Source organism: Chelonoidis abingdonii, chromosome 1 (assembly GCF_003597395.2).
Source record: "Chelonoidis abingdonii isolate Lonesome George chromosome 1, CheloAbing_2.0, whole genome shotgun sequence".
Classification (NCBI taxonomy): Eukaryota; Metazoa; Chordata; order Testudines; family Testudinidae; genus Chelonoidis; species Chelonoidis abingdonii.
In genome coordinates, this window is record NC_133769.1 from 202483317 (window position 1) to 202496270 (window position 12954).

The window sequence follows — 12954 nt, forward strand, 5'->3', positions numbered from 1 at the left end:
CCCATCCTGGCTAATAGCCATTGATGGACCTATTCTCAAATTAATAGTTATTTTTCTATCACCTTTCTATGCCTTGTGCTGCTCGTACAGTGAGACTGAGGCATTACCCATCATCCCTTTGAAAAGAGCTGAAGCAAATGTCCAAACTCAAACCTGTATTTGATCTCTTCCAGAGGAGCCTCAATGGTTTGATTTTGTACGTTGCATTGTTGTTGTTCCTCTTTTCTTAGCAACTGGTCTTTAATTCTGTTACAAACTGCTTGGGACCACGCAAGTTTCTGCACAGTGGGAAACTCTACAAAGCCAAGAGCAACAAGGAACTGTATGGTTTTCTGTTCAATGATTTCCTCCTGCTGACTCAGATCATAAAGCCTCTTGGTTCCTCTGGTACAGACAAGGTCTTCAGCCCCAAGTCTAATCTACAGTATAAAATGTATAAAACTGTAAGTACCGCTTTTATGGTAGCCAAGCTATTGGTGTTCTAACAATTCAGGACGGTGGCAGTTCCCCACTTGGAGATGAGGGCAATGGCACTGTCTGTTGCTGCATGAGAAAGAAAGAGGTTGTCAAGTACTGTTGGGACTCCAGTCCTATGGTGCTGGTGCTGGACAGGTTGTAAGCTTGATCTGTATAAAGGAAGGCGATTTTGAGCATCCTATTAGCTGACTTCAAGTATCCCAGCTACAGAAAGAGGGAAGTGATGCAGAGGGCAGTGTGCTGCTTGTGGGAAGGGAGAACTTTGAAACACGCTGTGACTCTCTGATGCAAGTAGAAGCATTCACAGGATCTGGAGGGAGCTGTCTTTGGCAAGAGAAAGGGTGAATGAGACACAAGCCCTTTGAAGAAGGGAGTTTAAAAAGCAGGGGGCTAGAAGGGATATCCTGGGCACAACAAAAACAGTCTGTATTGTGTTGAGCGTTCCAGTGTGTTCAGATATAGTGTTGTATTACTCTAGCTTTGCCTAATATTTCACAGCCCATTTTTCTAAATGAGGTACTAGTAAAATTACCCACAGACCCTTCTGGAGATGAGCCCATCTTCCATATCTCCCACATTGATAGAGTCTACACGCTTCGTGCAGAAAGCATAAATGAAAGGTAAGTCACTGCGGACTCCTCACTGCTGACTGTAAAGATTTTGATGTATATGTTCATGTGCTTGTGCACACGACAATCACCATGAAAGTCTTTATAAATGTGTTTGCAAGTAGGTAACGTTACCCAGGTATCTGTAGTATTCCCTGTACTTAGTATGGTGAATGCTGTGGTAATCATAATTATTGGAAAATGGGATATACCCTTCTCTAACTTGACCCAGACCACTAGGGAAATGGTTAAGAAAGGGAAAACTCAATTTGATGTCATTCTGCTTCAGAGTTAACAAATGAAGTGAGACAAGTGAGGGGGTTTCCACCTCTCCTGATACTTTTGTTTCAGTCTGTCTCTCTGCAAACTCAAGAAGACATCATTGCATCAGGTCACAAAACATAAGGACTAGAAAAGTAACTTCTGTTAAATAGTGAGAGCCTCAGTCCTGCAGAAACTGATGGGGGCAATAAGACAAGAGGCGATGTGGTGTGGCCCTGGGTACAGGCTCAGTATGATCCTTGCTTGTAAAGGCATCATTTGTAAAGATTTTAATGCATATAAACCTGAGTAAAACATCCCTTGCTCCCCAGCAGCCCAAACAGGGGGTTTTGTGGAGCTGTCACCCTCAGACCCTGGAAGGAGTAGATACCTGACCTCACTCTCTAGCAACCAGCTCTGGTGAATGCATGGAGTTGCAGTGAGTGGGACTCCAGCGGAGCAGGGCACATCCCTTCTCTGTCACCACAGGACAGGACCTCGCCAGAAAGGGGAGTGGGATAGAAACGGGGGAGGCAAACGAGGGACTCCTGGAACTCAGAGGGGGACCTCCTAGGAGGGAGAACAGACAGGAATGACATGATATAGAATTGTGATTTCTAGGCTTAAAAATTGTTCATAAAAGTCCAGTAGTTTTCCTTGGTGTTTTCTGTATCTCCATTTCCATACCATAGAGTAAATTAACAGAGTGAGCCAGATCCTCAGCGGATGAAAATGGACCTAGCTGTATTGACTTTAATAGAACAACACGAGTTTACACTAGTTGGGGGTCAGGCCCCATGGTTCACATAGTGATCCGTCACAACCATTGCATATTCTGTATTGGAGTGGTTAGTGCAGCCAGCCAATATCTCAGCGCTCTGAATATATTTTCTACCAAGTTTGAATGTTACTACCAGCTGAGTGATTTTGCGCTGTGCAGATGATGCAGAAAGCAACATTTTTAACACTTAACATCACTGACACCTAGAGGTTTGGGTTTTTATTAACAGCAACTGAAATACTGCATTAGCATCAGTACCTGATGGATTTGGCCAACAATTTAATCTTTGCTTGTAAATATTAAGAACTGTGAAACTTAAGGCTAAAATCTACACTTGATACATGCCTGGAGCCCCCATTTGCCTACACCACAGACTTTCTTAGATATCATGGTACTGCTCCTGAACTCTGCCCGTAACACCAGCCTCGATGCTCTCTCTGTTTCTTTCTTCCCACTCTTTTCTCTGTGCATTTTTCCAGGCTAAGTCCCTATGAGTGAGATGACCTCCCCATCCTGGTTTACAAAGCCACCATCTTCTTCTCTTTAACAGCCCTTCTAAAAACTCCACAGGCCAGTTTTTCAGCTGGCATAACACAGCGAAGCACCAGTGAAGTCAGTAGAGCTACACTGATTTACACCGGCTGAGCCTGTAGCCCCCAGAGATTTTGTAATGCCCAGTTAGTTTATTGTAGTAATGCAGGAGGAATGGGAGGGAAAAGTTATCCCCAACTCTTGATTTCCCACTGTGTCCTGGCCATTGTGATTCTGCCTCTTAGGCCTTCTTACATATAGACCTTTACACCTCTGCAGAGTTGCATTGACTCACAGGTGCAGGGCTCCAATATAGCATATACCAATATAGGCCCAGACCTGTAGATTGTGAGGGCTCTGGAGCAGGAACTGTCTATTTTTGTATGCTGTGTAGTGCTAGAGAGAAATAAAATAGTAATCATAATGCTGTGGGGTAACTTTTTGTCTTTTCCTTCCGAAGGACTGCCTGGGTTCAGAAAATTAAAGCTGCTTCTGAACTTTACATAGAGACTGAGAAGAAGAAGAGGGAAAAGGCCTACTTAGGTACAGTGTGGGGTCGGATGCCTGTAGTCTTTCATGGAAATGTCAAAAGCCAGGTGCATACTAATGAATTTTGTCATTCCTTCCCACCCCCTACCCCGCATCTCTCCACAGTTCGCTCCCAAAGGGCAACAGGCATTGGAAGGTTGATGGTGAACATTGTGGAAGGCATTGAACTAAAACCCTGCAGGTCACATGGTAAGGACCTTACTGATTTTCCTAGCGCATGTTATAAAGAAGGATGCTTCCCCTGGATGTTCCTGTCTATCTAACGCTAAAGAAAATATAAGCCCAAAATGTAGATTTTGTGAAATGAAGCAGTTTTAATGAACCTAATATTCACAGAAACAGTTACTTGCAGGACAGCGAAACTTGGGCTGTTGTCAAGTATTTAAGTATTTTTTTTACAAGCTTTCTTAGTGTCACTCACACAAGACTTGATCCCACAAGGTGCTGAAATCACAAGGGGCTGAGGGTGCTCTGGATAGGCCCCCAGAGATGCTCTTTGTTTGTTAAAGTAGTGGCAGCCCGGCAACCTTTTCCTGGTTAGATGGCAGAAGGGGGTATTTAGAAGGATATTAAATCCATGCCCACCAAAATATGATCACACCCCTGCATCTGCTTTATTCCTTTCAGGAAAGAGTAACCCATACTGTGAGGTGACAATGGGCTCTCAGTGTCATATCACCAAGACTATGCAGGACACTCTCAACCCTAAATGGAACTCTAACTGCCAATTCTTTATCAAAGATCTGGAGCAGGATGTACTCTGCATAACTGTGTTTGAGAGGGATCAGTTCTCCCCAGATGGTAAGTATGAAGCTGCTACACTTCTGGTGATGTTTTCCCTTCTCCCCACCTTTCCATTTATTAGAAGTTACATGGGTGCTTACGTAAACATTTAACAGCATAGAAGCACTCAGTTTATATCTCTGACTTGCCTCTTAGGGTATGTCTACAGTGCAGTTAAAGCTGTGATTTTAGGTTGGGTACAGGTACCCGGACCAGCTTTAATCTGGCTAGCACTGCACAGCTAAAAATAGCAGTGAAGACACAGCACCATGGGCTTCAGCACAGATGGAACAAGCCGGCCTGGAACACTGGGGTACACACTCGCAGTCTTAACCCATACTGGGGTCTGGGCTGCTGTTTCTTCACTGCTGTGTTTAGCTGTGCTAGCTAGACAAAAGCTAGCATGTGTATCCCTACCTAAGGGCATGTTTAAAGCTACAGCATTACAGTGGCACAGCTGCAATGCTGAAGCTATGCTGCTGTAGTGTAGACATATTCTTAAGTGGTGCGTTCTCCTGGTGCTGACTCCTTTTCACTGAACTGAGGTGGATTTCACCCTAAAACAATATTTCACCTGGATGATATGTTCTCCCCTTTCACAACTGTTGCCTTCTTCTTTTTTTTTTTTTTTTTGGTGTGATTTAAGAGTTACATGATTGAAATTACTGATCCCATGAATGATATGGATGATCCAGTCCAATTGTTTAACATTTTTGGAGTTTTGTTTGGCACGTATGATTTTTGGATTGTAATATAAGAATGCAAACATTGCCAGACTGGATCATACCTGTGGTTCATCTTGTCCTGTATCCTGTCTTTGACAATGTCCAGTACCCTATGCTTCAGAGGAAGGTATAAGAAACTCACAGTAGGCACATGTGGAGTAACCTGTCTCCCAGTATTAGATCTAATCCTGATCACTAGTAGTTAGAAATAGGCTTAAGCTTGGAAGCACAAGGTTTAATATCCCTTCCAAAATGTTTATCATCATTAACCATGATAATGCTGGATATTCTTTATATCGATATAGATGTCCAATATTTTAAAAACTTGCTAAATTCTTGGCCTCAATGGATTCCTGTGGCAATGAGTTACACAGTCTAATTATGCAATGTGTGAAAAAATATTCACTTGTCAGCTTTGAATTCGTCACTTTTTAATTTAATTGAATATCTCTTTTGTTTCTTGTACTTTTACTTGATGTTTTTGATTAAAATGTATTCATTTAAAAAACAGGTAGATGGAATATAAAAGCAAATTAGAAAAGCCAGTTTTAGATTCAAGAGATTTTGAGGTTTTACCTGTATTAGTCATAAAACTATTGTTGAAAGAGGACATCTTTTCTCCTTATATTCCCAATGCAGATGGAATCTAGTGCCTTCTTTGAAGTAACATTTTGTCAGAAAATAAAGTGGAAAGTGAAAATGTATTTCACTCTGAATATGCTGATTTTTGTGTTTCAGACTTTTTGGGCCGAACTGAAATCCGCGTGGCGGACATTAAGAAAGATCAGGGCTCAAAAGGACCAGTTACAAAGTGTCTTCTCCTGCACGAAGTCCCAACAGGAGAGATCGTAGTCCGATTAGATCTGCAATTGTTCGATGAACCTTAGGGGAAAATGCACCAATGTTTCATGTTAATCTGAGTTCACTGCAATAGGTGTCTGCAGAAGCTGTCTAGAAATCCTTATTCCTTTTATATGAAACTACTGCTTGTTCTTCATGTGCAAGGGGGGTTATCAAAGCAAACAGGAAAATCTATGTGCCTTGATAATCCTGGCTGAAAATTGAATCCCAGTTTTGGGAGCAGATCTCTGTCTCTGTTTGGAACTTCATTATAGTTTTCAGGGTTTCTGAAGTAACATAGCTGTAACTTGTGCTCCAAGCAGAAAGGTGAACAAACCATGTAGGTTGTTGCACTTACTCCGGTCACTGTAATGTTTAATTTAAATGAAGAGGGCACTGATTGTATGTTGGAAGGCTTTCTGTAAACTTCCCCATAGGAATTGTGTGCCTATTGCCCCACAAAGTGGTGTATAAACATGACATGAATGAATACTTCCCAGGTAAGAAGATCTCTGATTTTCTTTAGGATTGTTATGGTTGTATTTGAAATGTTGTTGTTTTTAAATATATAAATATATATATTAAACACAGAAGGTACCATTATTGCACTCTCAAAATAAGGTTTAAAAGAAACATAAACAGCGCACAGACCTTGTGCTAGCGCTCTCCACAGCAGTAAATTTCACCCTAACAGAATACCGTCATTTCCTGGAGATTTGTAAATGTTTAAACAATATGTGAAGGAGATAGAATGTTGTACTGTACCACTTCTTTACTACTGCTGCTTAATTGTATGAAAGCTGATGGATGATCAAGTCACCAGCTGTGATAAGAAATCACTGCTTTAGCTCAGGAAGCTAATTTCTACCCTGTAGAGTCTAGTTTGCAAAGCAATCAATGGTGACTGGTTATTAAATTGTACTGTGCCTAAACATATTTGACATCTTGGTTTTGAAATCAGGACAGCAGCATACTGTAGCTCACAAAACACATTCATTGCAAACCAGGTTCATTCCGAGTTTGTTGGCTACATTAGATGTGACCAAAAAAAAAAAAAATCTTTGTTTGTGACTGTGCAGAGTGAGTAACCCCAAAGTAAAAGGGGTCTTGTTGTCATCTTGGGGGCAGGGTAGAGATTGACACACGTAATTCCCCACACATATGTAGGCCCCGATTCAGCAAACCTTCCCCGTTCAGCAAAGAACCTAACTTTACATATGTGCTTAAGTCCCAATTACCTTAAGGATATGCTCAGTTGCTTTTCTGAGTTGGGACCTCCAAGGACAATAAAGCCCCATAAGAGAGTAAAGTCCATCATTGTTCTGCTTAGAGTCCTTTTGTTCATTACCTAGGTATCATGCATAAACTGGTATTTTTGTAATGACTTTATTTCAGAATGAGGTGTCAACCCTTTCATTGGCATGTTAATGTTCTTGTGGAGCTTGTTGGTAGGTTTTGATGTTCTTTGCATGTTGTTTTGGTACTAGTTCCGACCTTTCCTGTATAGACGGTGTTCTCTGGAGAGCACTAAAAGTCATCATGATTTCCATTAGGAAATTAGGATATCTTCATAATGGATAGCTAGATGCAGTATAGTAGTAAGTGTAAACTGTGCTGGGAAATGTCTGTGTGTTATAATTTCCTTTAAGACCACTGTAATGTTTCAAGAAATTGAAAAACAAAATCCTGTATGTTGGAAGGACAACGAAGTTTACATTTCATACTTTAAAAAATCTCTTTATTATTTATTTATTGACGATAGTGTAGAATTTTGTATCAGAAATGACAGACATTCGTATGTATTTTTTGAACAAAACAGACATACACACTTCAGTTAGAAACTGTCAACTGACCAAGTTTTAGAGGAAGTTTAACTTCAAAGCATGTGTTTGTTTACCACTAACTGGCTGAAAACACAATTAAAAGAACTTTAAGTTTCTATTTTTCAATGTTAAGAAAAATGTTTCAATTAAAATCTGTAAATAGAACTAAACCCGTGGCTTCCTATTTCCATATCAGTACATTTTATTAAATATAATGTATATGAAAATACACATTGTTGTGGTAGGAAAAAAAGTGGAGTAACATTAAATGTCATTGTTCTAACCTTTTTACTGCTGTCCTAATTTTACTCACCAGCTGTTAATAAGTTTGTGTTCTAATTCATGGTTTACAAAGTAGTTACACTTGCAGGGTCACTTTTAAAGGGCTCTGGTCACCCAGCATGAATTCCAGTGACAAAATTGGAACATCTTGGGTTTAAAGAAAAATCTAAGCTATGATTTTGAAAGGACCCTAAGAGAGGTACCCAAATTCTGTTGAAATTCTATAAGAGCTGGACACTTAACTTCTGTAGGCTTCTATGAAAATGTCAGCCCTAATCTCTAACATGGCTGATCACACTTTATTTTGTAATTGTAACGGATCTGATAGCTTGTCTGGCTAATATCACTTGTCTCAGATGATAGCCTAATCTTGAGGTACAAGGATGTATGTGTATAATCCCTATTAATGCAAATTGGAGACATATAAAGATGATGATGGAGTGAAGCATAGGGGTTCACCAGCACCTTTCTCCCTTAATCACATGAGCTACAAGAACCTAATCCCAAATCCTTGTGCATCAGGGTTACCAAGTCTCCCTTACAGTGCATCGAGATATCTCTTTTCTTTTTCTCTCCCTGTCATGCTCTGGGGTGCAGTTCAGACCACTGAGAGATTGTGTCACTGTTTATATTATAACACTGAGTTCCCCAAAATGCTTCTGCTACTTTTGGCTCCCAGCCTGGGACACACACATGCAGCCTGCATATGCTTTGTGCAATATACAGCTGTGATTCAACCACTTTGAATCCAACAGCCAGCCAGCAGTTATCACAGCCACGCTTTTGTCTTTCCCAGACTCGGTTAAGATTAGCAGATGACCCCAACAGACCTCCAGTCCCAAACTTCCCCAAAGCCATGTGGTCTGAAATGTTCAGCCCTCTCCTGCAACATTCAGAAGAATAATAAGAGTCCACTTTTTCCTTTAAAGAGACAATCCCAAACCACTTGCTAAATTGATTGGAGTTAACATTCACTTTAATTCAAACACAGCATTGCTGGTTTGGATTAATGGTGAAACGAGTTGACAAACAAAAGAAGAGGATTTTAAGTAAGTTCAAGTACAAGAAATAAAGTTAGAAATAGTTACAAGAAAACACATCTAAAACTTAATCTGGCAAGGTTCAGGCTTTGCTCAAGATGATTTTTATCACTCCTCTCTACTTCCCATCTTTCTTCTTCCCAGCCATGACTGACTTTCCCTCAGTCAGGACCTTACAAAGAAGTATAAGATGCTGGCTTTGTTTGTCTTCCTAGTTGAAAAATCTTTGCCTAAGCAGGTTTGTCACCTATATTCAGTCTCCAGAGACTTCAACCTCCCACCCCCACCCTGGATTGCAAGATGCATCTTCCTCAGCTTGCAAGAGCTCTGTTCCCATGTGTCTGTCTAGTGATGGACACCAAAGATGGCTTCTGTCTTTGCATATATCTTCCAATGTTTCAAGAGGCAGGATGACCTCAGGTTGAGCTTCCCATCCCCCATATGTAAATGGGGTCCCATTGTTTTGATTCCACCATCCTTAATTTACATTGGAGACAGTAAATAACTGACTTCTCTGCTGTCTTGGGGGGGAACCTGTTTTTCCCTGTTTGGCGACAGATTTTAAAGCTTAAATATTATAAGTATCCATATTTCCTCATATAGTGTTAATATATACATTTCACAATATTAATCACCAGTGTTGTGTTAGCTTTCAGAAAAGATCTCTTGATACATTTTTATAATACAGTAATATTGGACACAGTCAGTTGATTCAATTGCTTATCACGTAAGCCCCCCACACGTCTTGATAGAGCAGCAAACCTTTGAAATGGATTCTTCCCAGAGTTACCCCTCAAAGGAAAGTTTATTCAAGCTGTGAGAAAGGCGACATGGAGTTGGTGATGAAGGAAGCTCCAGGTTCTTACTTCTTCCACTTTTTAAGCTTAATAGCTTTGTTTACCTAGTACATAAAAATGGACCTTCATTGGCTTTGGCTGAAGACTGGGCTGGTCACAGAATCAAATACGCATTCCTTTGTCTAAGGCAGACCTATTTACCAACTCCCCCTGATGTGCCTGGTTTAAACACACTTTAGTCATAATTCGTGTATTTGTAACTTTTAATACTCACTGTGTACATATATTTACAAGAATATTCATGATCAGCAAGTTATTAGTTTTCAAATGATACCTCACAAGGTATATTTTGTACAGAGGTTATTATAATAGTGTGCCGGGTGTGACTAGAGGGGAGCTTAGTGTCACACTTCTATTCACACTAAATAGTCTGTAATATAGTGGCACTGTCAGCTTCTGAAACTGAATTGTTTTAAGAGGGTTAATCCAAAGCCCTAAAAGTCTATAGATATTGATCAATTATTATCCATTTTTCCCTATTCAGGAATTAGACAACCTTCCACATTGTTTGTAATGGTTCTATGGCTGCAAGGGACTTCATGCTTGTCAGCTATTCTACACCTCATGACTGCACAGCCCTCCCAGTCATCAAGGATTTTATGATCCCAAAGCACAAACCTCTGTCACTTAAGGTAAATGAGAGTCTCTTTTGGCTGAAGTCCTATTAGGGTTTTTATCTTCTGGAAATGAGCCCTCGAGAACAATATAGTCACACTGACATTTGACTAAGACTGACATTCTGACTAGTAGGGGGATAAGAGACACACAGATAGTAGCCAGTACCTTACATTGTATGGAAAATAATTACTGTACAAATATTCCTTTATTGTATTTATAGAGTATACTGGCAGTACCATGATATTTGAATATTGACCAGTAATCTTAGAAGGGCAATACATGGATCATCGTGCATTGTCACCTTTGTCTGTTCTCCTTTCAACACTTAATATTGATATTTCAGTAGCCCCCAGAGGTCTCCATTGTGATCAGGGCCCCATTGTGCCAGGCACTGTACAAACAAAGGTGGACAGAATCTCTGCCCTAAAGGGCTTACAGTCTAAAGCCCCAATCCTACAATATGACAGATGTGGGCAGATCGCTGTTGACTTCACTAGCACTCCTGGTGGGTGTCTGTGACTCCTGACAGGTCAGACTCCAGGATGGGATCCTGCAAAGGTTTCTTTGAACTGCATGGTTTCGGTTTTGTATTGCGCCTGAGGAATTTTGCCTTTTTCCTTGACGAGTCTTCAAAGAGACTTCAAACCTGCAGCAGAATCTTGGTGTTCAAGCCTATCATGCAAAATAGACTCTAAATTCACAGCAGCAGCAGAGTTCAGTAACACACAGCCTCCTGCACCCCACAGATGCCTATTCTAGTAACTTGAGGGGAATTCAAATTGTTGTGCATCTTCATGCTGTGTTTGGTACTCTCAGCTATTCCTTCTCCTGCACCTGGCAAGGATTCCACTCTGCATGCTTCTGAAGTCCCCTGGCAGTGAGCTGTTCTCTGTATAAAGGACTTGTCTGCTGCCAATATCAGGGAGAGTCATACTCATGAGAGATTTGCTTCTGCCCACTCCAGTTATTGTAGTAGTGAGCAATCTCTCACCCCTAGCCATGGGGAACAGGCATGTCAGCTTGCCAGTTGAAGATCTTGAATCTTTAGAGCACTAGACAGAACTATCTCCATCCTTAGTGTTCTTTGCTCAGGGACTGAAGCTCCTACTCCTTCACTAACATCCCCTAAGGACAGTGAGGTCCCTCCTACTGTCCAACCCACACCACAGCAAGAGGAGAGTCTCATACTTCCTGTCGACTTCCCCTTGGTCACAACTTCCAATTTCCTGCTTCTTTACAGCCAGAAACCCTACTTCCTACCTGGCCCTTCTAGAAACTCCTTGAATTATACACATAGCATTATTCAGTGTCCTCAGGGTTAAATAGAAACAGACCTTCAGACATTAAAAATAATCAAATAAAAACAATTGGCGGCACTACATCTTCTAAGGAGCTGACCATCAGAGGTGCTCACATAGTGCAAAGCCCATTGACTTCAGTGGGAGTTGGGCATTCACCCACGAAAGCTTATGCTCCAATACATCTGTTAGTCTTTAAGGTGCCACAGGACTCTTTGCTGATTTTTACAAGTGCTCAGTGCCTCTCAGAATCAAGCCCTAGAAAAACAGAGCTCATGTGTCTGTGGTGTGTGGCATGGCACTGCGTCATGCAATTTCTATATATCAGCACACATTTGCTGATCTCTTGTCAAATGAGCTGGCCTGCAGGACCAGTTCACTGACTCCTGCATCCACGCACACCTGCAGGTACAGGTACTGCACAGTATCAGAGGAGTAGCCGTGTTAGTTTGGATCTGTAAAAGCAGCAAAGAGTCCTGTGGCACCTTATAGACTAACAGATGTATTGGAGCATAAGCTTTCATGGGTGAACACCACTTCGTAGTGGGAGCTGGGCATTCACCCATGAAAGCTTATGCTCCAATATGTCTGTTAGTCTATAAGGTGCCACAGGGCTCTTTGCTGCAGGTACTGCACAGGACTTCTTAATGTGTGGAGACTCAAATTACAGCATGTTGGAAAAAACTGTATTGTAATTCAAGCCTGAGAGCAAAATGGCATTTTGTCTTGCTGAAGGGACCATAGGAAAAAGTGCTAGGAAACTCTGGATAGGCCAAGTAAAATAACGCACCATAAAAATGATGGTGCACACAGCTGTTTTCTTGTCCTGACACACAAGTTGTATATCACAGACTGTATGTTAAATTTTACTAATTTTATGCAAGAAAAAAATCTTTCATGTCTAACTAATACTTTAATAGATGCTTTTCTGTAGAAGTTATCTGATGATTGGTTGCATGACAATGATACACTATGCTTGCTGCATATATTAACCCTTTATATGATCAAGCTAGGTTACTGTTTGAGTTGTGTCACTGAGCCATCCCTTCATATAAACACCCACACTAAAACTTTCTAGAGATCTTAAACACGACAAAGGACACCGGCACTTTAAAACTGGCATTTAACTTTCTTGAAGGTGATAAAATTGTTATAATTTTACATTGGATGAAAGAGCTTTTTGGTTGATGAAATGCAAGCTGTTAAAACAGGCAATTATATTTCTGAGTGAAAAAGGAAAAATGTGCACGTTTTAAAACCATGACCCCTTGATATGATGAAAGAATGACATGATGGCAGAACGTTACAGCAGGCAAGGAAGATCTGATTCATTGCTTTGTTACATCAAGTTTATACTAACTTCTATAGAGTTACACTGCGGCAATCAAGTCATGAATCAGGTATGCAGTGCTCAGCATATCACACTTAGTTTACCTGCCATTGCCTTATAAATGGGGTTTGCTGAGCTGCCCGAGGGAGTT

At 40.9% G+C, this 12954-nt stretch overlaps 1 protein-coding gene across 3 annotated transcripts in view; it reads left to right on the forward strand.

Annotated features, from left to right (window-relative positions):
• ITSN1 (intersectin 1) overlaps positions 1-7664 on the forward strand; it is a 228987-nt gene extending 221323 nt beyond the window's left edge. For all 3 annotated transcript variants that reach the window (XM_075073570.1, XM_075073574.1, XM_075073576.1), the window contains 6 exons: positions 231-443; positions 976-1097; positions 3119-3201; positions 3313-3396; positions 3835-4008; positions 5454-7664. In XM_075073570.1, the coding sequence (XP_074929671.1) occupies positions 231-443; positions 976-1097; positions 3119-3201; positions 3313-3396; positions 3835-4008; positions 5454-5602 (825 nt within the window). In that variant the 3' untranslated portion in view covers positions 5603-7664. The remainder of the gene's footprint in view (positions 1-230; positions 444-975; positions 1098-3118; positions 3202-3312; positions 3397-3834; positions 4009-5453) is intronic.
• The last annotated feature ends 5290 nt before the right edge of the window (positions 7665-12954 follow it).